This window comes from Oratosquilla oratoria, chromosome 43 (genome assembly GCF_046742065.1).
Source record: "Oratosquilla oratoria isolate Oo_2021 chromosome 43, ASM4674206v1, whole genome shotgun sequence".
Lineage (NCBI taxonomy): Eukaryota > Metazoa > Arthropoda > Malacostraca > Stomatopoda > Squillidae > Oratosquilla > Oratosquilla oratoria.
The window spans coordinates 14,807,437-14,834,750 of record NC_134819.1 but is presented as its reverse complement, the minus strand read 5'-3'; the positions used below and the strand labels follow the sequence as shown (position 1 = coordinate 14,834,750).

At 40.2% G+C, this 27,314-nt stretch overlaps 1 protein-coding gene across 5 annotated transcripts in view; it reads left to right on the top strand.

Moving 5' to 3' along the window:
- The window catches only part of LOC143022079 (mRNA-capping enzyme-like), a 268,589-nt gene that overhangs the window by 100,813 nt on the left and 140,462 nt on the right, over nt 1-27,314 (top strand). For all 5 annotated transcript variants that reach the window (XM_076180040.1, XM_076180038.1, XM_076180036.1 and 2 more), the window contains exon 6: nt 8,561-8,744. In XM_076180040.1, the coding sequence (XP_076036155.1) occupies nt 8,561-8,744 (184 nt within the window). The remainder of the gene's footprint in view (nt 1-8,560; nt 8,745-27,314) is intronic.

Sequence of the window (27,314 nt, the reverse complement as noted above, 5' to 3'; positions counted from 1 at the left end):
CTTTTATATTTTTAGCACATAATATTTTTTTCATCCAATTTGTTCCAGACATCTATCACTGAGTGGAAAATTATTCTTTTTCAGATCTCTTCTATAACTATCCTTTTTGAGTTTCTTTTAGTGCCCTCTCATTTTTCTTATGTCCCGCTTTAATAAACCTTCTCTATCAAGGACTTCCATACCTTTCATGATTCTGTAAATGGCCAGTAGATCTCCTCTTTCTCTTCTTTGTTCCAGGGTTGTTAGTTCCAGTTTGGACAATCTTGTGCACATGTCAATTTTGAAAGTGTTGGTGCCATCATTGTTGTTGCTCATTGGATTCTTTCCAATTTCTTTATATTCTTTTCTGTGTTAGGTGTCCATAGTGTCACAGCATACTCCAATTTTGGTCTTATTACTGTGACTAATATTTTCTTTACCATTTCCTCATCCATGTAGTTAAAACCTTTATTGTTCTTAGTAAATTGTAGGTTTCTCTGACTATTTTGTTTATATGTTTATCTGGTGACATGCTTTGCCAATAAATACTCCTAGGTCCTTTCCCCCCCATCTGGGGTATTGGCTGCTGGTTATTGTGGCAAAGTAGCATGCAGTTGATACTCTAGGGTCTATATGGGGCGCCCCTACGGACCAGAGCCACACATCATTTTGTCTATGATAGAGGAAAACTCTGTTCATAGAGAAATTATGACACTTTTATACTATGACTGTCCCTCCGTTATGCTGTCCCCCAACCCCTTGCTGCTGTCCTGTACCATTTCTCTGAGTATTCACTTTCTGTGGTAGGGGAAAAGAATACTGCCACCAAGTATTTCCACTTGGATCGTAAGAGGCGAGAAGAAAGGGACGGGGATTGAGACTAGTCATCCTTCTTGTAGCCCCACAGGGGACATTCCTAAAAGAAAAAGCAAAGGCATAAGAGGGTCTGGGAGTTTTCCGACCAGCACCCTAAGGTTTGGGTCTTTTAATGTGCATGGATGTGGTACAGATGAGAGTAAAAGGGAAGAGATAGGTAGTATGTTGGTGAGAAGAAAGATGGATGTGTTGGCTTTGAGTGAAACTAAGTTGAAAGGGAAGGGCGAGTGTAAGTGGGAGGTTATCAGAAGTGAAGAGAGGGCGAGGGAGGGAAGGGGTAGCTATTCTAGTAAGTGAAGAGATAGGTAAACGTGTAGTGGAGTGGAAGGAGTTTTCCTCAAGGATAATGTGGATGAAGGTGAAACTGGGAAAGGAGATGTGGGTCTTTGTAAGTGCATATGGGCCTGGCAGTGAGAAGAGCGTAGAAGAAAGGGAGGCCTTTTGGAAAGATTTAAATGAGTGCATAGAGGATTTAGGAAGAAATATCAATGTAATAGTACTGGGAGACCTTAATGCTAGGGTGGGAAATGATCTAATTGATGAAGTGGTTGGGAAATGTGGAGTTCCAGGAAAGAAACGTAGTGGAGAGTTGATGGTAGAAATGTGTCTAGAAAGAGAGTTGATGATAGCAAATACAGTGTTTTGGAAGAAAGTCAAGCATAAGTACACATGGGAGAGGGTGGTGGAGGGAAGGGTGGTAGATAGAGCATTGATGGATTATGTAGTGGTAAATACGATTATGATAGGAAGAATTAAGGATGTACATGTGCTAAGGGGAGAGGGTGGGGGAATATCAGATCATTTTTTGGTGGAAGGTAAGTTGAGAGTGGAGGATAGATGAAGGAAGAGGAAAGGGACAAAAGGTAGGGAGGTGCTTAGAGTGAACTCTTTAAATGAAAAGGAAAAGGAGAAGGAGTACAAGAAGAAGCTGAAGGAGGAGTGGGAGGGAGTGAAGGATAGAGTAGAGCTGGGTGTGGAGGAGGAATGGGGATGGTTCAAGGAGGGAGTCACAAAGTATGCAAAGATTTTGTGTGGAACAAGAATGACAGGAGGAAATAGAAGGAAGGGTAGTGAATGGTGGGATTAGGAAACAAAGAAGGTTGTAGAAGAGAAGAAGCGAGTTTTCACAGATTGGTTACAAAATAGGACGAGGGAGTCATATGAGAGGTACAAAGAAAAGAAAAGAGAAGTAAAGCAAAAGGTAAAGGAGGCAAAGAGGAGAGCAGATGTGAAGTGGGGTAAGAGTATGACAGAAAATTTTGAAAGTAATAAAAAGATGTTTTGGAAAGAAATTAAGAGAGGAAGAGGAGGCAAATCAAGTAGAGAAGAAAAGGTAAAAGGTGCAGATGGAAAGATGATAATGGAAGAGAAGGCAGTAAGGGGAAGATGGGCAAAATATTTTAGGGAGTTGCTAAATATGAAGGAGGATAAGGAGGGAAAGATAGCTGCAGTGGGAAATGCTTAGAAAATGACCGTGATGAGTGAGGAAAATGGAGGAGAAATAAGGAAGGATGAAGTGAAGGCAGTTGTTAAGATAATGAAAGCAGGTAAGGCACCTGGTCTGGATGGATGCCATGCAGAATGTCTAAAAAAAATAGGAGGTACAGTGATGGACTGGTTGGTGAGGTTATTTATTGTTTGCTGGAGGACTGCCTGTATAGTTCCACTTTACAAGGGAAAAGGGGGCAAGTGTGAATGTAGTAGTTTCAGAGGGATTAGCTTGTTAAGTGTAGTTGGGAAGGCTTATAGGAGGATCTTGATTGAGAGGATTAGGAGAGGAACAGATGGAGTAATTGGTGAGGAACAGTGTGGATTTAGGACAGGTAGAGGTTGTGTAGATCTGATTTTTGTGGTAAGACAGATATGTGAGAAAGCTATAGGAAAGGGGAAGGATGTTTTTTGGGCCTTTATGGACCTGGAAAAGGTGTACGACAGGGTAGACAGAAAGGCACTGTGGGAGGTTTTGCAGATCTACGGGATAGGAGGAAAGCTTCTAGGAGCTGTCAAGAGTTTTTATGAGAGTAGTAGAGCTTGTGTCAGGATTAGAAATGGAGAGAGTGAGTGGTTCGAGGTAAAGGTGGGACTTCGTCAGGGATGCATTATGTCTCCCTGGCTGTTCAACTTAGACATGGATGGGGTAGTGCGAGAGGTAAATGCAAGGTAGTGGGTCAGGGATTGGAGATAGTTAAAGAAAATGGAGAAAAGTGGGAGGTGAGCCAGCTGTTGTTTGCTGACGACACTGCGCTTGTGGCAGGATCGGAGGAGTGATTGAGGAAGTTGGTGTCAGAGTTTGGGAGAGTGTGTGATAGAAGAAAGCTGAAGATAAATGTGGGTAAAAGTAAGGTGATGAGATGTACAAGGGGTGAAAGTGGCAGCAGTCTGGAAGTGAGCATTAAGGGAGAGCGACTGGAGGAAGTGGATAGTTTTAGATACTTGGGTGCAAATGTGGCAGGAAAAGGTGGAGTGAAGGTGGAGGTAGAATGTAGATTGAGAGAAGCTAGTAAATGCCTTGGTGGATTAAAAAGTGTAATGAGAAATAGACATTTGGGAATGGATGCTAAAAGGAGACTGTATGAAGGAATGATTGTGCCAACAGCACTGTATGGGGGCAGAAACATGGAACATAAGAGAGGAAGAGAGAAGGAGTTTGAATGTGTTTGAGATGAGGTGTCTGAGAAGTATGATGGGGGTTACTAGGCTGGATAGAGTGAGAAAGGAGTTGAGGAGGAGAACAGGGGTGGAAAGGGAGTTGGGAGATAGGGTTGATGAAAGAGTATTAGGATGGTTTGGACACATGGAAAGAATGAATGAAGAAAGACTAGTAAAAGAGGTATGGAAGGCAGATGTGGAGGGAGTGAACATGAAGGGACGTTCTAGGATGAGGTGGATGGATATGGTGAAGAGGGGAATGTCTGTTGGGGAAGGATGGGAGAGGACAGAAGACAGGGGTGAATGGAGAATGGTTGTATATGGATGATGTTGTGATGCATGAGGTGGAATGGGTGGGGGGATGGGGGGTGAGGTAGTATGTGTGAGCAAATTTTGACGCAGTCCGAAGGGATTTCTCCCCATCTTCTCTTTTTATGCATGGGGGGACGGGGGTGGGGGGTCGCCGATTTAATGAAGCAGCCTTGCTGTGGATGCGCTGTGTCTTGTGACACTGCTTCTTACCCAGGGCATTGGACAAGGTGCAGGGATGACCCGTCATCCAGGAGGTGCTAAGATAAGAGGGAGGGTGGAGGGGTGTGGAGTGTATTCAGGGATGGAATGGGTGGGAATGACTTTATGCCTTTTCCTTTGGCTACCTCTCTTGTAAGGGGGGAAAATCCTTGGTATATGTATGTATCTATACATATCATGTTTTTCCTTTTCTTTAATTTCATAACTATTTCTTTTGTATTTTCCTCCATCTACTTTTATAATATTTCTCTAAAAGATATTTTTTTGTTTTCCTGTTCTTGTTTCCATTGATTTTTTACTTCAGTGTTGTATGTTTCTTTGATTGACTCTTCCTCCTTTCCGGTCACTACTTGTAATTGCTCTTTGAACTCCTTTTTCAGTTCCTCATTTTTATTTTTGTCCTCATTCTTCATTCTTTCATTTTCTCTTTTGAGGATTTCAATTTTGCACTTTAGGTCACTTAATTCTTTAATTGTTTGCTCATTACTCTTACACAAAGTAATCAGTTCCTTAAGGGGGTACACGACACCTGGGGGGGGTGAATTTGGTCAAGATATGGCATTTTTCAAAACTGTGTTCAAAATGTTCGTATACCACTTAGAAATAAATCCCGACAAATAATTTTCCAGCCGCGTGCAATTTAAAGGTCCTGGGTGAGGTTTAAAAGGACAGATTTAAAGGCGCAACCCACACTAGAGGGAGGCGTGCCACTTAGGACCTTCAGGCGCAGCGAATAACGTTGAAATTTGATTGAATTTACACTCGCCCAGTGTATCAACGGCCAATACGATTGTGGAGGGGAAGGAAGGAAGGTGGAGGGAGAATATTTCGCCAACTTTGTGCGAAACTAAGCGTTAGTTCCCGGCTAGCTCTGAAAAGGGAAATTCGCATGTCTCATGAGCTCTCATTGCAATCTATTACTTTAGCTAGTACATATTACTCTTTAGTACAGTCATCATGGGTAGCAAAAAGAACAAAAGAACATCACAATGACAAAAAACAGCAGTTAAAGATGGCAAGCAGTCAAAGACGACTAAAGATCTCACCACCTCTCACTCCACCACCGCCCTCACCTGCACCTCTGTGACGGTGACAGAGGTAAAGGACAACATTAGACTAAACAATTCAAAGAGGAAGATTAAATCCAAAGGAGAAAGCAAGAGGAAAAAGATCAAGGCTATACAGGAAGAAGAAAGAAGAAGGGACATCATATGATGCTGGAGGGGGTGCCCTACCAACATAGATTGGCGAGGGGAATCTGATGAGGAAAGAGAAGGCGCCCACTACTGGAAAATAAACCTCTTTCCAATGATTTAGATACCCTGAAGACCCCCAGCAGAGAGGTTTCATATGAAGAAACCGCCAAAGGTGGAAAAAAGCAAATTATATGATGTTGTCGTCTGTGTGTCGTCACTACTGTGACATACTTATACTTTAGTTTTTCAATATTTAAAGTACTTATAATTAAAATATGTTGATAATTTTTACTGTACTTACTTATTATATAATAAGAATTAAGCCATGAAAAAATCAGTCAAATTGGTGAAACTATAAGCAAGTTACAGATATATTCATATTTCAAGTTGCCACATCTCCGTTCGATATTTTTCTACTTTTTTTAATCATAAAAAATCTAATATACATTAGATTTAGATGAAACTTACAGGGAATATTACTTTTAGTAACTGCTAGGGCCGATCGTTCCAATATTTTGAATAGGATGAAAGAGTTTGGAGTAATAATGGAAACAAGAGCAAAAAAATTGTATTTTTCACGATTTTTGCCAGACATTAAAATTGAAATGCCTGTATGCAAAAGTATAAAGGAAATTGTTCAATTACTCAATGATCGGCCCTAGGTGTGCCTACTGACTAATCATAGCCAAAAAATAAAACAAATTGGTCCACGAATAATGGTGCTGTGCACTTTTAAATGTCGCTACTGGTATACGTACATGTGTACATGTGTACATACACCATTCTGCTTCACCTAAAATGTAGGCAATATGGATACCTATTTACCTGAGAAGTTTCAGCTCTTTACTCTAAATATTTTAGAAAATGACCTCCAGGTGTCGCGTACCCCCTTAAGTACAGGTCAGTAATCCAATTTGAAATTTATGATTTCTTCCACTAAGTCATTTATTTTGTGATTTCTTAATGCATTATTATATCTAATTTCTCTATGTCTAAGCTTTTGTCTATTTCACCTGGGTTTCTTTGAAATCCTGAAAAACTTATTTTCCCACCTTTGGTTTTTCCTTGGAGTATCTATCAAACAATGTCTTTTTGGGATAACGCCTCTTGGACTTTCCACTATGCTTATATCCAGTATTCTTTTCGTTGGTGCGTTTATTTTTCTCTCTTCGTTTTCATTCTCCATTTTGCCAAAACTATACTTTTTTCAAGAACTGGATTTCTTTTACCGGTCACCCGAGTACCACAGCTTACCCGTCCCATACAATAACAGCTGGTTTCCTTCGTGTTCAGCGTGTTTGTGTGTGCGTGTGGAAATTGACAGAGGTTGGGATAAAGCTGAGGAGTGGGCTGAGGAAGATATCAGTGCTTGAAATAACACTAGAAAACAGGAAGAGGGCAAGTTGGGTCAGAGATCTGACTTGAGTGAAAGATATTGTAGTGATGATAAAAGAAAATGGAGTTCGACTAGGAAATTATTCCAAAAGAATGGTGGGTGATAGAGCAAGTGTGTTACTGACTGTACACTGAGAGATGGGAAGTATGGAAGAGGGAGACCAGGCAGAAGGTGGAGGGAGAAAATAGACTTTTTGTAGGAATGATGTGGCAGTAGCTGGCACAGTCATGCAAATCATGGAATAGTATGAGAAAGGTCTTTGTTCAGCAGTGGACTCGTGGGAATTATTTAAAAATGTCATGAGAAATAGGTGTCTGGGGATGAATGCAAATAGGTATATGAAGGAGGGATTTTGTTGACAGCACTGGATAAGCCAAAGACTTAGAATGTAAGGAAGGCAGAGAAAATAAGTGTTTGGGAGGTGTGGTAGGGGTTATGAAGATGGATAGAGTGAGAAATGAGGAAGTTAGGCAGAGTGGGGATTCAAGAGGAATACCTGTCAAGGAGGGGAGAGAGAGGACAAAATATATGAGTGAGGGGTTCTGAATGGATGAGAAATTGATGTTATCCAAAGGGATTTCTTTTTGTCTGTTGTGTAAGTTTTCAAGTGAATGAAGAGGGAGGGTTACCATAGATGATCATCCTCTTCAAATAGAGAAAATTATTGAAAATGGGGTAATATATAGAGTTTGCACTTGTACTGTCCATCCATCTATATACCAAGGGGTTCTTCCCCATATAAGGAAGGTAGCTAAGTCAAGGCATGCATCCACTCCCACCCACCACCATTGTTTCCCTCTTAATTTTATCTCCTCATGAATGAAGGGTCATCCCTGTCACCTGCCCACTGCCTGGGTCAAAAGCAATGCAGCAAGATGCAGCACATCATAGCCAGGCCACTTCACTTATACAACAACCCCCTTCCCTGTTCCCTCATGCAGAAAATAGAGAAGACTGGGTGAAATCTCTTCAGGCTGCATCAAAATATGTATCCATAACCATCATCCATTCACCCCTATCCTCTGCCTTCTCCCTTCCTTGCTGAACATTCCTCTCTTGCTCAAAGCCTCTTTCACCCCATCTATCCATCTCATCCTTAGTCGTCAACTCAAGTTCACTCCATCCATCACTGCTTTCCACACCTCTTATGCTAATTTTTCTCCACTCTTTCTTACCATGTGTCCAGATCATCACAATAATCTTTCATCAGTTCCCTTTCCACCCCTCCTCTCCTCCTCACCTTATTTCTAACTCTATCTAACCTTGTAATCCTTACCATACTTCTCAGACATTTCATCTCAAAGACATTTAAATTTCTCCTTTTTGCCTCTCTTAAATTCCAAGTCTCTATCCCATACAATGTTGTAGACACAATCACCCCTTCATGTGTAAGTTATTGCCTAGTAGTGGTTTTACAGTCCAAATATAGATATGAAATTTATATTTGTATTGTAAAACCACTAATAGGTAATAACGAAGAAGCAACCACACTGGTATGTCATTGTGTGTTGAGTATTTGCCTCTAGTTAACCCAGTACTGGATTATAAACTACATAGGTTGTTTGTAGTCCGTACTAAATGACTTTGTTGACATCTGTATTGACCACAAGTCACTGGATTCTTTTATGTTTGGAGACTGATCTCCATTCATAGAGGAATGCTGATCCACTTTTAACTTTAGTATCCCACATTAAATCTCATTTGGAAACAACAGTGAGTACCTGCTTGTGCCAGTGCTGTTAGATGGACATCAGAGAGAATGATCTTTGTGCAGCCCGTCTTCAGAATCAATCAACATCCCTGGCTCCACCAGGAAATGCAACCCTGAACTCTTTCTAATAATCGCAAAATAGTGTTAAGTCATCATTGATGTTGATTCCATAATTACACATTTCAGCAGCATATAACATATTCTTTATGCCTTTGATTTCAGAGAGTGATGATACAGATGATGATGGTAATAGTATGAATGGGAGTGGTGGAGGTGGAAAGAGAAGAGAGAAGAACAAAAAGAACCCAACCTTTATGGAAGGAGTACCTGGTGTTTTTCCTCTTACCACACAACCCAAACTCTCCACAATTCAAAAGAGAATACAAGAAATGTGTTCTTGGAACAGGTGAGATAACCTTGTTCTTAATAGGGAATGAGAAGAATTAATTTTTTAAGGGAGCTTTTGAAAGTGTGGGAACCATTTATGTGACAAAAACTTTAGGGGTATCTAGAATGTGTTCTCTTGTAGCCAGCCAAGGTACACACCCACTTCCATCCACCACCCATTGTTTCCCTCATCTTGGCTCTTTGTGGATGAAGGGTGATATATCTCCTGAGATCCCCTGATTAAAGATGGGAGGGTGAGGTCATGGAAGTAAATTAAGAAAGACCACATGTTGAGAGGATGTGAAGAAATACATTTTCCATATTTACCTAGTTGTATTTTGTGGGAGAAGAGCTGTGCCTGTAGTGACCTGCAGTTGTATCTTTCCACGTCCAGTCCTTTCTTAAAGTCATGTATAGTTTTAGCACTCACTGATTTTCTCTTTCAATTTATTCCATGTATCTATCACTCTGTGTGGAAAGCTGTTCTTTTTCAGATCTCTTCTGTAACTGTCCTTCTTAAGTTTCTTCTCGTGTCCTCATGTATTCCTTCTGTCCCATTTAAGGGGACCGGCTGATCAACAGATGAAAATCTTTATTAGTTGGGTTATTGCACAGAAATTTATGCCAGGAGTTAGGGATACCATAAACATCTTTCCTAACCCAAAAAAACTAATCTGCAACCCTTTCATGTTTTGCCCCCCCACCTCCCTTTCCAAAAGATTGATAATATTGAAATGGCTACTCCTCCTATAATAATTGCTCTACATGAATGAAATTAATATGGTGGAAGGACCTCATCCAAACCTTCAAACTAATAGAGAGAAATTTTAGTTAAAGTAATTAGTTTGTGGAACTTTAATTTTTTTTTCCCACCCCGTCCCCCTTCAAATAGGGAATTTTTTTTGTTGGCAAAAATTAACCCTTTCAGATATTAAAAAAAATGATTATTTCATAAATCAGGCAGATTTAGACATATTATGTGTGAATTTTCATTGAAATTGATTAAGATGTTATGGAGGAGTAGAAGTTTGAAGGTATAAAACTTGGGTTTTGAGATACGGGCTGTCAAAGTTTTCACTAACTTTGAACCCCTACATACATACATACATATACCAAGGCTTTTTCCCCCTTACAAGGGAGGTAGCCAAAAAGGAAAAAGCATAAAATCATTCCCACCCATTCCATCCCTGAATACACTCCACACCCATCCACCCTCCCTCTTATCTTAGCACCTCCTGGATGATGGGTCATCCCTGCACCTTGTCCACTGCCCTGGTGGGGGAAAAGAATACTGCCACCAAGTATTTCTACTTGGATCGTAAGAGGCAAGAAGAAAGGGACGGGGATTGGGACTAGGCATCCTTCTCCTTGTAGCCCCACAGGGGACATTCCTAAACGAAAAAAAGAACCCCTGCATACTAATATAAATATGGGATATCATGGCATTTCCTTATTTAGTTTTTTAGGCTTGAATGTTGATAATATTTAAAATAAAATTTATTCATATTCAGTCATATATGTTGATGTCCAGTCATATAATCTTCTGTCTTCTGGCTCCTGGTCCCCACCTGCATTTTAGGCAGGTTATTACATTAGGGTGTCATTGTTGCCAGGTTTTCAGTTGAATGTTCCAGGAGCATATTCTTTTACACTTTTCTTTGTTTTTTTTTTCACAGTTTTGGGTTTCTTCTTCCTCAGACTCATCAACTGTCTTTGATCTTCCTGCATCTGCAGAAACATTCAATATTTCCTTTGGTATATTTATACGTCAAGATTTGTATGCTGTGTCACCTTCTTCAGAAACAGCTGGAGTGGTGGAGAAGGTTGGAGAAGTGGAGGATTGAGAAATGGGACGCGTGGTGGAGGAGGAAGGCGTGGGAGGCGTGGTAGAGGAAGGATATCCGGGACGGGAGATTGTGCTTGTGGATGGCACTGCACATTTATCTTCTGCTTGCTTACTTCGTAATTCTTGCCTCTTCCTAGCTTCCTGAAGGTGTTTGGTTTGCTTGTGAGGATGTGGCATCTCAAAATTAGTATAACAGCTTGTCAAATGACAAAAGGACGAGTGATGGTGGCTTGCAGTGGAGCGTATCACTCAATCTCCGTCTATTGTTTATCGCTTGCTGGGGTCTATATATAACCTCTGGTACAGAGACAGAGTTGCCAGAAGTCACTAGCAATAGCACTCAATCATTACAAATTATTATTATTTATTGCAATAATATATATATTGTACTGACCAATATGTATCATAGGGCCGAGATGGGGTCGAGTTGGGGGGAGGAGGGGGTTTATTTGCCATAACTATGAAAATAAGGCGAATTTTGATGAAATACTCCATATACAGACTGTCGATTGCCATACGCAAACGTAGAATTTTTTTCCCAGTTTTTCATTTTTGTCCCAATTTTCATCGATTCTTGACCAGCCGGTCCCCTTAACCACTTCCATACGGTGACGCCTACGTAGGCGACATGAAGAGCAAGTGGGTATGCGATGATGCCGACGTCGGCATCTTGATTATATTTATTGTAGTCGTACCTACATAACCTCCATTCTCTCTAAACTGGCTTAATCATATTTTCTATGGTTATCAAAATTCACGGGTGAAAGAGAATGAACGATTGAGCACTGACTTTATTATTTATAATGCGATTATTATGACGCAACATCGCACGTCGGGCAGCTAATGCTGCCAGACGTGCAATGTGCCCCGGAGTGAAGAGATTAAGTAGATCATCCCTATCAAAGATTTCCATCCCTTTCATAATTCTGTAGATGGTTATCAAATTGCCTCTTTCTCTTCTTTGCTCCAGAGTTAATAAGTTTAGTTTGTCCTATTGTTGTATGTCAACTTGCTAAGTGTTGGTGCCAATTTTGTTATTGCTCTTTGAATTCTTTCTAATTTCTTTTATGTTTTTTTTTTTTCTTTTCTCTTTCCTTTTTTTTTTTTTTTTTCTTTTTTTTAATGGGTGTCCATAGTGACGCTGCATATTCTGATTTTGGTCTTATCATTGTAACTAGTATTCTTTTTATAATTTCCTTGTCCATGTAGTCCAAGGCCACTTTCATTGATCTTATTAAATTGTAGGTTTCTCCAATTATTTTGTTTACATGTTTGTCTGGTGTCATGTTTTTGTGATAATTACTCCTAGGTCTCTTTCTGAGTTTACTTTTGTAACTTCCTTTGTTCCAATTTTGTATTGACCAGATATTCTATTTTCACTTTTTCCAAATTCCATTATACTACATTTTTTTAATGTTGAAATTCGCTTCTTTCTTTTTACTCCAACTGCAGAATTTGTCCAGGTCTTCCTGAAATGATTTGCAATCTTCATTACTCACTCGCTTCAATAGTTTCGCATCATCTGCAAAGAAGTTTATATAGCATTCAATTCCTTCATCCACCTCCCCCTCCTTGCCTGCCTGCCTAACTACCTCTGCTAATCGTAAACTACCCGAACGAGGTAATTTACAAGAGGCACTTTACGTGTTCGTAACACTGCCCCCTCCTTTCAAATATGGACGACCCTTCCATCCCTAACTCACTCAATCACAAAGTCTTCCAGATAACGAGGGGGGTGTCGGGATCTCGTCGGCCTGGCATCTCGCTCGATGTCCCGAGGGTCTAGAGGCACGCCCAACTCCGCGTCGTTGCTCGCATCATTCGCCACGTCTTCTCCATCCCCGCTGGTATCCGGCAGTAGCCCCGGTTGCTCCGAAGAGTCATCCCATGGGGGGATAGCTGGGTTCATCTCTTCGTCCCAAGAAAAGTTCCCTCGTCCATGGTATTTCCACATCCTATCGCAGTGGACCAGTCACTCCACACAATTGTTTTGTCGCCATCGGGATATGGCGCCCCCCTATTATCTCGGTCCTCACAAACGTCTTCCCTGATCCTGAATCTACGGTGAGTCGACAGGGCTCACCATCCACTGTGCCCTCCACCTGCACAGTCTGGGGAGCAGATTCGCGGCATCTCAGCGGGAGTGGGGCCTGTAGGATTCCGGCTGGGATCGGGCCCCTATCTCCAGCCTGGCGTCGTTTTCCGCCCAAGCAGTCTTGTTGCCGGTCCTCATTTGCGTGCACTCATTAGAATAATGGCCCAGCTGTCCACATCCCCAGCAGCATGGCTCGTACACGTACCTTCCTCTCTCCAAGGAATGGGAGCGGGGCTGCTCGGTACACTTCCTCTTCTTATGTCCCTCTTTGCCACACTTCCAACACGTACCAGCAAATTTATAGGAACCATTTCCGATGGTCGTCTTCCTTGTGATGCTCCTTCTGGCACGTAACATTGGTGTCCCTGTACCCATGTCACGTCTCGGGTTACTCGTGCTCACAAACGACTTGAACTCTAGAGCCCGAGCTAACGCCTCAGAAACTGGTCTCTTAACAGCACGGTTGTCACATCCTCCGAGGCTCCTTGGTACGCCCTCCTCACCAGATGTTCTAAGTCCTGGGCCAGCTGTTGCAGAGGTTCCCTATGCGCCCTCATCCTAGTCCAAAAACTAGCACGAAATGCCTCAGCCTGGTGGAGATGGCCATACCTGCGTTCCAGCGCAGCAACAATACAGGGGTAGGAGGTGCGTTGTTGAGGATTCAACTGGCTTAGCACCTCCACGGCGGGGCCTTTCAACGAGGAAACGAGTTGTATGGCTCGTTCGTCCCGACTCCAACCCTGGGCTCCAGCCAGTAGCTCAAACTGAGCCAGGTAGGCGTCCCATGGTACCTGTCCATCGTACTCCTGTGGTTTCCGCCTATTCCGGGAACAGCATGGCGACAGTGGGCCTGGGGCAAGTTTAACGGAAGAGGCATCAGGGGAAGCACAACAGTTTTCTTCCGAAGCACGTTGTCTCCGCCGAACATTAGTGCCCAGTTCGCTGCTGACGTCACCGTCTGCGTTTTCTACCGGAGTTCCCATCCTCGAAGTCGGGTTGTCCGGCTTTGTAGACACCTCTATATTTTGCAGCTGTTCTTCCAACTTTGCCACTTTCCCTTTCATGTCCCGCTTCACCTCAGCCAATTCCTCTTTAACCACTTCGGTACGGGACTTAAATCTCGCAGGCAGCAGCCAATGCCAGCCGTATGACGTGTCGTAATAATACTCGCATCATAAAATATAGTCACCGCTTATATCGATCGTTCTCTCTTTCACCCACGAATTTTGAAAACCACAGAGAATGGGATTCAGGGCGCATTTGGGAGAATGTAAAAACACAGGGGCGACTACAATAAATATAATCAAGACACCGATATGGCAGCGTCGCGAATCCACTTGCTCCTCATGACGCCTATGTGTGCGGCACTGTATGGAAGGGGTTAACTTCATTCTTCACATCAGTGCAACTAGCCACCGTGAACTGTTTCAGCTCGTCTTTCCAGCCTAACAGCTGATTACGCAACCCCTGCACACAACTGTCCTGCATATCCCTCTGTACGCTAGTTTGTACCGCCTGCATATTTTCCTGCAGGGCTTGAAGTATCTCCAAATGGACCGATTAACATCACCGGGACCTTCCGCCATTTTCGAAATTCACTAAAGGAATAGCACACAACTTCCTTTTTCCGTGGTCACTCAAACCACCTTTGCGGCAGCTACTAAGGCTTGGTATATCCCACTTCTGACACCAGTGAAACGAACACCCCGGGCTCCTTCGAACGGCTCCGGACAATGTCGTTCAAACACAACTTCTAAGACTCGCCAAGCCCAGTAGCGACGACAAAGATGGTATGAGAGAACAAAAACACACGATCCTCCTTGGTCACTTATATTAATGCAGGGCAAACAAACATGGTCTTTGTCTATACAATGAGGATATACACATTCATGTAAATATAAAAAAAGAAGCACAGTTCGACTGTTCCAGTTTGTATGCAGGCAACGTAACTAAATTATCAATAATAGGCAAAGGGGGGCGCAAGAATTCACGGCTTGAGGCGATGTCTTCAGTCGTACGACACAGTTCGTTTAGGCTACAAGCACAATCTGACCGTCCCACTGTATTTTGGTTACGACATCGCCTCTTCTCCACCTCCCCCTCCTCCTTGACTGCCTGCCTAACTACCTCTGCTAATCGTAAACTACCCGAACGAGGTAATTTACAAGAGGCACTTTACGTGTTCGTAACAATATGATAATCGGAAGTGAAAGATATAGATTAAGTCAGAACTGTACATGAATCTGAGTCAAGGTATGTTAGAAAATTAGAGAATAGGAGACAGGACCCAACAAGAATTGCTCCTTTCATGTATACTACAATTAGGTAAATACAAGTCACTCAGTATGGTGTCATCTATGGATTGTTAATGTCAAGCATTGAAATATGAGGTGATTGAGCTTGCAATAACTATATGGAGCAGAGACAAAGGTAAAGCATAAGTATATTTGAGATGAAGTATTATAGAAATTATGGTGGGGGGTTATGAGGATGGATATAAATGAGGTGAAGCAGAAAGCAGGAATGGAAAGATGGCAGTTAGAATTGACCAAAGAATACTGGGATGGTTTATGGAAATAGAAGGAATTGAGTAAATGAACACTGGAAAGTGGAAGTGGATGATAAACTGGAGGGGAAGACCAGGAATGAGATGGATGAATGGAGTGAAGGGGACATTAAATGAAAGAGGAATGTTTGTTGAGGAGGGAAGGAAGGGGCAAAACATAGATGTTAGACAAAAGTAGTTATGAATGGATGATAAATTGACATGGCCCAAAAATATTTCTTCTCATATGCTCTGTATTTACCTAGTTGTATTTTACGGGACGAGAGCTGTGCTCGTAGTGACCCATTTTTGTATCTCTCCACATCCAGTTTATTCTTAAATCATGTATAGTTCTGGCATTCACTGTTTCCCCAATTAATTTGTTCCAGACATCAATCACTCTATGTGGAAGGCCTTTTTTTTTTTTTTTTCTCCCTCTTTTGTCCCACTTTAATAAGTTGTCTCTATCAAGAATTTCCAACCCTTTCATAATGCTGTAAATGGTCAACAAATCACCTCTTTCTCTTCTCTTTTCCAGTGTTGACAGATGTAATTTCTCCAATCTTTGTTCGTATGTCAAAGTTGACAGTCTAGGTGCCATTTTTGTTGCTGCTCTTTGGATTCTTTCTAATTTTCTTACGTTCTTCTTTGTACTAGGCGCCCACAGTGTTGCAGCATATTCTAGTTTAGGTCTTACCAGTGTAACCACTATTTTTTTTACCATCTCCTCATCTATGTAGTTGAAGGCCACTATCATTGATCTTAATAATTTATAAGTCCCTCCAAATAATTTATTGACAAGTTTATCGGTCAAGTCACTTGAGATGATTACTCCCGGGTCCCTTTCTGAATCGACTTTTTTGACTTCTTTGTTTCCAATTTTATATTGGCTCAATACTCTGTTTTTGTTTTTTCCAAATTCCATTATGCTACATTTCTTAATGTTGAAGTTCATCTCATATCTCTGACTCCGTTCCCATATTTTGTTTGGGTCTTCTTGTAGCGATCTGCAATCTTCTTCTGTTCTTACTTAATTTAGTAATTTGGCATCGTCATCAAAGAATTTCTTGTAACAATTTACTCCCTCATCCATATAATTTATATATATGGCAAACATTAAAGGAGTGAATACAGAGCCTTGCGGGATGCCACTTTTCACATCTTCCCAGTTCAAATTTTTGTCACAAAGTACCACTCATTTTTCTCCCAGTTAAGAAATCCTTCATCCATTCCAGCAACTTACCTAGTATTCCTCCTATTTTTTCAATTTTTCTTGTTAATTTTTTATGTGGTACTTTGTCGAATGCCTTCTACAAATGCAAGAAGGCGCAGTCTGCCCAGCCATCTCTTTCTTGTATTATCTCAATTAATCTTAAGTAAAAGTAGATTAGGTTTGTGGTACACGTTCTTCCACTTCTAAAGCCAAAATGTTTAGGGTTTACTATTTTATTTTCTTCCAAGTGTTTGGTCCATTTGTTTCTGATGACTTTTTTGCATATTTTTGCTACTGTGTTTGCAAGGGATACTGGTCTGAAGTTGTAGGATCTTCCATATTTCCTCCTTTATATATTGGTACTATGTTTGCATCTTTCCAATCTCGCAATACCTTTCCTTCTTTGAGTGCGAAGTCTATTATCTTGTGTAGTTTATCTTTCAGTTCATCTATACAATCTTTCAGTATCCAATTTGCAATTCCATCTGGTCCATGCGATTTCCTGACATCTAGGTTTTTTAATTTGGTCTCTTATTTGTTTTTGTGTTACCTTTATTTCTTTCATTATAGGTGATCTTTCTTGTTGTCCATCTTCCCAAAATTGTGAGCTCTCAATTGTAAAAACAGACCTGAAATGTCTGATCATAACTTTTGCCATCTCTGTGTCATCTATATATTCTTTATCTCCTTTACGCAATTTCACTATTTCGTGTTTATCCTTAAGCTTTTCATTTATATATTAGTAAGATAGTTTAGATTTATCTTTACATTTGTCTAAAGTATCTTTTTCATAATTTTTTTCTTCTTTTCCGCATATATTCACATATTCTTTCCTAAGTTTTATATATGTTTGCCATTTGGATGGTTTTTTTTTTTTTTTTTTTTTGTCTTTTTTCAATTTTTTTCTAGGCTTTGTCTCTCCTGTCTCTAGCCTCACTACACCTTTTATTATACCAACACTACAAAGGATTACAAAGGCAAAGCATGCCGACAGGAGACCTTTTGATCCATATCTAGGTCGGATGCAAAAAAAAAAAAAAAAAAAAAAAAAAAAAAAATCATATTAATAATAAATTAAAACTATAACAATGTAAATAACAATTAAAATACATAGATAAATGAATTGGTATAGTTGAATATCAAACAAACAGGTAAATATTAAATGAAAATAAATAGACATATAACTAATAATAAATGAAAATCAGACAGACAAATTATAACAAAACAAAAACAATTAATATAACATAAATTATAATAATTACAGCATCTTACTTAGGTATTTATCTAAATGATTCTTAAAGCTTCGAACTGAACTACATTGCACTACCTGTGCAGGAAGTTTATTCCATTCATTAACTACACGGTTGGCAAAGTTGTTTCTACCTACTTCCAAATTGAATCTATTTCCGGACAGTTTGAGACCATTGTTTCTTGTCTGATTCTCATTCAATGTGAAAATTTGGTCACTTTTGATGTTGTCAATTCCCTTTAAAATCTTAAAGACCTGTATCAAGTCACCTCTGAGTCTACGCTTTTTTAGGGAAAACAGATTCATGTGCTTAAGTCGATTTTCGTATGATTTATTTTTGATATTTGGAATCAGTTTTGTGGCTCGCCGTTGTACTTTTTCCAGTCTGTCAATGTCTTTAATGAGATTCGGTGACCATACGGAAACAGCATATTCCAAATGTGGACGAACTAACGATTTATATAGCTTGTTAATGAGTGATGGACTTTTGAAATCAAAAGATCGCGCAATCAATCCCAGAATCTTATTTGCTTTCTCAGAGGCTGAAATACACTGCTTGGATGATTTGAGGTCGTTACTGATAATTACGCCGAGATCTTTTTCACTATCCACTTTTGTTAACGAATTTCCAAATAACTTGTAATCGTACTTGCTGTTATTTTTACCTATGTGCATTACCTTGCATTTACTTGTGTTAAATTTCATTAGCCACTTTTCAGACCATTGCTGTAATTTATCTAAATCTTCTTGAATATCTAATTGGTTTGAGTGATCATTTGCCACTCCGCACAGTTTTGTATCATCAGCAAATTTGGAAACAGTAGATTTTAGTCCATGGTCTATATCATTTATATATACTATGAATAGAAGTGGCCCAAGAACGGAACCCTGAGGAACTCCACTTGCAACACTTTTCCATCCAGAAGTTTTTCCATTTAAAACAACTCTCTGTTTTCGACCTTTCAACCAATTACTAGTCCAACCTAATAGGCTACCACTTATTCCATGCAAAGCTAGTTTAGTAAGTAGTCTTTCGTGTGGGACGGTATCAAAAGCTTTTGCAAAGTCTAGATATATTAAATCTATATTGTTTCTTTTGTCATAATTCGAGACAACTGTGTTGTAGAATTCGAGTAAGTTAGTCACGCAAGAACGTTTCCGTCTGAAACCATGTTGGCTATCATTTATCAAACAGTTACTTTCTAAATGATATTCGATAGCATCTCTGATGATAGTTTCCATTATTTTTCCTACGATCGAAGTCAAACTAATAGGCCTATAGTTATTTGGTTTCTTTTTGTCACCTTTTTTGAATATGGGAGTAACGTTAGCTAGCTTCCATTCTCTTGGGACATCTCCGGATATGATGGATTTCTTGAAAATAATTTCTAATGGAACAACAATCTCATTTTTCATTTCCTTTAAGATTCTTGGATGCCAACCGTCAGGCCCTGGTGTTTTATTAACTTTGAGTTTGTCTATACACCTTTTAATTGTTTCTTTTGTTATATTTACCGTAGTGAGTAAGTTTACCCCAGACTTTTCACAGGTTTCAGTTTGGAATTCACTTTGAGGTGTTTCGTTTACGAATACCGAGCTAAAATAATTGTTTAAGAGATTACACATTCCTTCATTTGAATATTCAAGTTGACCGTCAGCAGATAATAGTGGACCAATGTGATTCCTAACAACCTTTTTATCTCTAATGTAACTATAGAATTCTTTGGGATTCTCTTTGGATTTCTCAGCGATGTTCATTTCGTATTGTCGTTTTCTTTTTCTTATTGTCTTTTTTAAATCTCTCTGTATTGATACATAACTTTCATAGTCATTAGATGCACCCGAGCACTTATATTTCTTATAAGCCTGTCTCTTTTTAGCAATACTTTTTTCAGTTTCTTTGTCGAGCCACTTTGGGCGAGCCTGATTTGGGGGACGTCTGTCCTTAAAAGGAATGTAAGTTTGAATCATCTTAGTGAGCGTATTTTGAAATATTTCCCACATCTGATCTACAGGCCTTTCGTTTAATTTTTCCTCCCAATCTGTAAGCTGAAGCTCCTGACGTAGTTCTATGAACTGAGCTTTACTGAAATCGGGTATTTTAGAAGCACAAGTCTGGAGGCTAAAATTGTTTAGGAGTTTGAATCTGACTAAGTTGTGATCGCTATTTGCAACAGATTCACCGACTTCTACATCAGTTGCCATGCTTTCGCGGCTAGTGATCAATAAATCGAGTAAGTTTCCATATCTTGTGGGCTCTTTTACATGCTGAATTAAGTAATTGTCACCAAGAAAATCAATCAAGCGACTACCTATATGGCCATGTTCAAGGGTCATCCAATCAATGTCAGTAAAATTGAAATCACCCATTATCAATAAATCCCGGTTGCAGAAACTAGACAGTTCTTGAAATAACAGTTTGTCGTCTGCTAATGATAATGTCTTTGGCCTATATATTACACCTATATTCATTTTTTGTCCATTTGTTTGGGTTAACTCAACCCACAAACTGTCATATGCATCCTGTTTCACTTTCTCTAAAACACAAGCATGAACATTGTTTTTAACGTACAATAGAACACCCCCACCTTTCTTGTGGTTTCTATCCTGATGAAAGTGTTTAAATCCCGCAATATTAAATTCAGCTTCGAACTCTGTACCATTTAACCATGTCTCAGTTATTCCTATCATATCGAGATTTTCGCTTTTGACATACGCCTGTATTTCTTGAAATTTGTTCCTAATACTACGAGCATTAAAGTACATAGTTTTAAGAAACTCCTGATTATTTCTTTTTGACACATTTTGAGTTTCAATATCATGTCTTATATTATCATTTTGTTTTTTATTTATGCCTTGCTCTATATTATTATTATTTGGTCCTTCATTGACATTCAATGCCTCATTAACATTTCTCCTATCAAAATTAACATTTCCCCCATCACGGACATCTGGTCGATTACGGTCATCCGATCTATTTTGTACATTTTGTCCCCCTACGTCACCGTGATTCACGCCGGCCTCCCGTCGTTCAGTGACATTATGTCCGGCATCCCTTTCTAAAATTATATTTTGTCCTCCAGTGACATTATATCCTACCAGTGACATTATATCCTACAGAGAGATTTATATAAATCTTTTTGTTTCTTTTTTTGGTACATATTTGTTAATTCCTTGTACTTTGAAAATGTTCCATTTGTCTTCCATCTTTGTTTCCTCTTTAGAGAATTTATCCCAGTTTGTGTTTTGGAAAAATATTCTTAGTTTTACAAAATCCATTTTGTTGTACATTAATCTTCCTTCTCTATGTTTATCATTCCTACCTACATTGTTCTGTTCTTTTAATTCAAACTCTTAGTATATGGTCACTCTTTCCAATTGGTGTTTTATACTCCATTTTGTTCACAATATGTGGTTCAGAAGTTAATATCAATTCTAGTTTTGTCGGTTCCTCATTGTTTCTATATCTAGTATTTACCTTAATCCATTGTGATAGGGTGTATTCAACGGTCATATCCAGTAGAATGTTGCTCCAAAGTTCATCTCCCACTTTAACTCATTTCTTCTCAGATTATATCCTTTGCATTAAAATCACCCTGATTACTATGTCTCTACCCTCTTTCAGTATCTCATTTAGCACATTCTTTGTGTCTTCCAGTAGTTTGGAATATTCGCTATCTGACCATGCATGTATTTTTGGTGGTACATTCACTGCTACAAATATTCTGCTTTTCATCTTTTTGTTTACAATTTTGATCATGATTAATTCTACACTGCCTTGGCCTTCATTAATCTTTGTCACATGTAGACCCTTTTTTGGTCAATATCATACGACTCCTCCCTCCTTGTCTGTTCTATTTTTCACCCAGTGGTTGTTTAGGCCATGTCCCACAATGCTAGAGATCCTTTCAATTTTGTCTCTACTATTCCCATGATGTCAGGTTTTTCTATTTCTAGATAGTCATTTAGTTCATTGATTCGAGATCATGCTATTGATATTTGTGTATACCACTTTTAGTTTCATATTTTCTTTTCCTTTTTGGTTTTAAGTTTCCATTTTTCTGATGTACCATTTTTTTCAGTCTCAAGTCCAGCACTCCCAAAACAAACTCATTTTTTCCATCTGTTCTTTTCTTATTTCCATCATTGGCTTAAATTCTAAGAGCTTTGTCTTTTTCTTTTTCCTCATTGCTCATTTCTTTTTGTATCCATATATGTTTGAATTTCTCGCTGTTTGGCAATTTAACCATATATATACATACATATACCAAGGCTTTTTCCCCCTTACAAAGGAGGTAGCCAAAAAGGAAAAGGCATAAAATCATTCCCACCCATTCCATCCCTGAATACACTCCACAACCCTCGACCCTCCCTCTCATCTTAGTACCTCCTGAATGACGGGTCATCCCTGCACCTCGTCCAATGCCCTGGGTCAGAAGCAGTGTCGCAAGACACAGCACATCCACAGCAAGGCCACTTCATTAAATGGGCGACCCCCCCCTCTCCGTCTCCCCATGCATAAAGGAGAAGACAGGGAGAAATCCCTTCGAGCTGCATCAAAATTTGCTCACATATACTACCTCACCCCCCATCCCCCCACCCATTCCACCTCATGCATCACAACATCATCCATATACAACCATTCTCCATTCACCCCTATCTTCTGTCCTCTCCCGTCCTTCCTCAACAGACATTCCCCTCTACCCCAAAGCTCCCTTCATCCCATCCATCCACCTCATCCTAGGACGTCCCTTCATGTTCACTTCCTCCACATCTGCCTTCCATACCTCTTTTACTAGTCTTTCTTCACTCATTCTTTCCATGTGTCCAAACCATCCTGTGGCGCAGCGAACTGGCTTGTTATTGGCGGCAAAACATGGCTAATGGGTTGCCCTCTTACATAAGAAGAATGTTCCTTACACGGAAGGGCAAGAAGGATCACTTGTGTGTTTTCCATGTATATTTAGACGATAGAAAAAAGGAGTTGCCCCCTTACATAAGAAGAATTGCCCCTTTACATGAGAGGAGTTGCCATGTTACATTAGAGGAGATGAAAACTGAAAACACGAAAAAACAAAGGTACTGGTTAGGCCCACAGCTACAAGCCAAAAAACATAAAAATGGAAAATTACAAAGAATGTACACAATATGTATACGCAAGCTTAAGAATACACTTATCAAAAATAGCAGATACTCCAATATAACATAAATTTGGCTCAAAAACAACTTATTGAGTTGGCCGCAAAGAGGGTCGAAAAATGGGTGTAAACACTGAGAGTTCTTATTGCATACTAAAGGCGTTGGTCGTCAGTCGTGACGTCACAAACGGCAAAGGATCTTCACACAACTTAATCTTATTCTAAATTAAAGGCAAACATCGTACAAATAATGGGATGTTATCTTGCAGCACAGCTTGCAGATAACTTACAGAAATTTGGAAATAAACAGAAATAGTGTCTGCTTGGAATACACTTGAAAATAAAAACATTACAGAAACAAAACTGATACCTTTTCCAGGGGAAACGGGCTTAAGACGAAATATAAGCAAAATTTGAGATACATAGAATCATGGAAAAGGCCCCGTTACTGCTCGTAATGGCACACTCCCTTCCAAATTACCTAGGGGGAAATTACAAAGGCCTATTGGCACAACAACACGAGCTCAGAAATGGGTCTTACATATTCATGTGCTTTATTGTTTACAAAACCTCTTACTTGGACCTTCCTGACTAAATTATCCTTGCCAGGGAATACTTTATTTACAATACCCAAAGGCCACTGACCTTGGGGACTCTCTTGACTCTTTAACAGTACTATATCATTAACTTTTACATTGGGAGAGGAATTAACCCACTTTCTTCTGGGTTGCAAAGAGGAAAGATACTCTTTCTTCCATCTCTTCCAGAATTCCTCAGCAAGGTGATGTACATGCTTCCACTATGACCTGTATATTGCTTTAATATCTATCTCTTCAGGAAGAGTCACAGGAATATCAATTTTCTGAGTGAGAAGGATAGACGGAGACAAAATGAAAGGACTGCTAGGGTCTGATGAAACAGGAACTAAAGGTCTGGAATTTACGATCTTACACACTTCCGCAAAGAAAGTTACTAACACCTCATGTGTCAATGTTTTGGGTTGGTGGTTAGTCAGTATTGCATTCGTGATGTTGCGTACCATTCCAACCATACTTTCCCAGGCTCCGCCCATGTGGGAAACGTGAGGAGGGTTAAACAACCAAGTACAACCTTGACTTGATAAAAAAATATTTACATCACCACCATCATCAGTAAGGGCAGGCAAGTTCAGTTCTTTGACGGCACCTACAAAGTTCGTACCTCTGTCAGAACGCATCAGCTTAACTGGGCCATGAATAGAGATGAATCTCTTAACCTCTTCAGTACGGGCCAAAATCTCGCGGGCAGCATTAGCTGCCAGACGTACGATGTGTCGTAATAATACTCGCATCATAAAATATAGTCACCGCTTATATCGATCGTTCTCTCTTTCACCCGTGAATTTTGATAACCATAGAAAATGTGATGAAGACAGTTTAGAGAGTATGTCATTACGCAGGGGCAACTACAATAAATATAATCAAGACGCCAATATGGCAGCCTCGCGTATCCACTTGCTCCTCATGCCGCCTCCGTATGCGGCACCGTATGGAAGGGGTTAAGGGTGTTATTAAAGGAAGAAGTACTCAATTCTTCTACAGTCTCTATATGGATAGCTCTGGATACAAGACATGTGAATAGAACACCCCATCTTTTGCTTTCGAGGAAGGAACTTCTAGTGCACCGTGTTTTTATATACCAGGGGCCAAAAAGGTCAACTCCTACATAGGTAAATGGTGGGTTAGGAGTAACTCTGTCAATGGGTAAGTCCACCATCTTTTGAACACATACCTTACCTCTTACTCTTTTACAGGTAACACATTTAGAAATTACTTTAGAGATGGTACGTTTTCCTCCCAAAATCCAGAACCCACCTGTACGGATGGCTCCTTCTGTCATCACCCTACCTTGGTGGTGCACTGTCTCATGGTAGTGATGGATCAACAATAAGCCAAAGTGGGATTCCTTTGGAATAATAGTAGGCTTTGCAAGCATACCAAGTACATCGCTGCCTTGGCTCAATCTCCCTCCTACACGAAGTAGGCCTTTCTGGTCTAAATAAGGAGACGGGTTCAATGGCACTGGTAGGAGTTAAGCAAACTTTACTCTGCAATTTAGTCATGACAGATGAGAAATAATCTTTCTGATATATCTTAACAATGAGATCAGCTGCATCTTCTAGCTGGTTAGGTGACTTATGCTTGTTACACAAATGCCAACCTGAGCAACACTTGTTACCTTGTTTAAAGGAATGGGCTATATGCTTAAGGAGAGCTACTGCTCTTACAAGTCTCTTCCAACAGGAGAATTTAGAGAACCTCTGGGCTAATGACACAATTGCAGGTTTTACATTACTCTTGTTTACACTGACAAGAGGTTCAGACTTAGCTGTGTGGTCTGATACTTTCACTTCTTTATCTGTCTCAGGACTCACAAGAGGAAAACTTCCACAGATGTCATGAGGGACCTGACAACCAATCACTTTGATTTAGGTTAGTTACTTCAAGACCACGGGTAGCCAGGTCAGCTGGGTTACAATCCCTAGGTACATAATGCCATTGGGTAGGTTTGGTGGACGACCTAATGTGATCTACTCTGTTACTTACATAGACATGAAATCTACGCCTAAGACAATCATGCTATCAGAATAAAAATGCTTTGCATCTAAGTTTTTGTTTAAGTAGTCTGTGATGGAATCACTGAGATTAACTGCCATTACTGCAGCACATAACTCTAACCTGGGAATAGTATGACCATGGTTGGGAGCTACTTTAGCCTGTCCCCTCACAAAACACACCTGGTAGCTTTTGGTATCACTAAAAACTTTAAGATATGATACGGCTCCTACTGCTACTCTGGAGGCATCTGAAAAGGTATGAAGCTCTATCCTATGAGCTTGAGACAAAGAAATACTAGCGAACTGACGATTTATGCTTATGTCCTTGAGGTTCTTTAAGGACGTTAGCCATCTGGACCATCTGTTCTGGATCTTAGCTGGTATGGGTTCATCCCAACCACACTTTAGGTCAGTAATCTCCCTCAGGAGTAGTTTTCCCACTATTATTACTGGAGCTAAGAAGCCCATGGGATCAAACAGACTATTTACAACAGACAGTATACCTCTTTTTGTTACAGGTTTTTCTGAATCGATAAATCTATACACAAATACATCCTTTTGGATATCCCATAGGAGACCTAGGCTAGATTGCATAGGCATGGAGTCAGAAGTTAGTTTCAGCTCTTGAAGGTTATCAGCCAACTCACTGGTGGCAAACTTAGACAGTACTTCTTTACTGTTGGAAGTAATCTTGTGCAAGCGCAAATGTCCTCCTTCTTGGAGTGCTGACTTAGAGTCTTGGATTAACTTGTAAGCAGTCTCTGCATCTGGCAGAGATGCTAACCCATCATCAACATAGAAGTTGTTCTCTATGAAATGACGAACTTCAGGAGAGGCATTTTCTACAGACTTACGTAAGCCATAGGTGGCAATGGCGGGGGATGGAGTATTTCCGAAGACGTGTACAGTCATCCTGTACTCAACCTTTGATCAGGGTCGTTATCCTTGTACCAGAAGAATCTGAGGTAATCTCTTTGCTCAGTCTTCACCTTCAAGTTGTAGAACATTTGTTCTACGTCAGCTGCTACTGCTACAGCTTCTTGATGGAAACATAGAAGGATCCCAAGAATGCTGTTCATCATATCCGGACCTGACATTAGCATGTCATTTAGGGAAAACTCTCTGGATTTAGCAGAAGAGTCGAACACAACTCTGATCTTGTCAGGTTTCTTGGGATGGTATACCCCAAACAAGGGAAGATACCAACACTTCTGATCAGACTTCAATGGGGGTGCAACTTCAGCATGCCCATGATCTAACATATTTTGCATGAAGGCCATCATATGCTTACATTTTTCAGGCTTTGTGCTGAGACTACGATGAAGAGACAGTGTACGGTGCCACACAAAGTCTCTATTATTGCTGGTGGCTACAACATTAGGACGGAAAGGTAGTGGCACGACCCAATGGCCACTTTGATCCTTCCGGAATTCTGTGTTCATGACATCTAGGAACTTCCTGTCTTCAATCGACAGGGCAGTCTTGTCATCATCCTTGGTTACCTTGAATAAATCATCTTTTACCTCAGAGACATGAATTTGGTTATCACATGGTGCAACTATGGAGGGACGCCTATCATGTATAAAGGACGTCTTAAAATTGCTAATGACAGGAGGCACACTTCTCCAATGATTGCCCATCCCAGGCTTGTCTGTTGAGCTAGGGGGGCGTTGACAGGTCCGATTCTCTGGTCAAAAATGTAATGGGCTGAAGGTACATCTCGACCAATGATGAGTAGAATCTCGGCCTCAGGGACTAAAGGCGGAATATGTTCAGCAAGGTCGGACAAATGAGTATAGCCACGAGCTATGGCAGGAGTAGGTATCTCTTCTTTCACATTGGGAATGTTGTCACATTCCACTAGCAGAGGGACATGTATCTCATGTGAGTTATGCCAGGACATGATG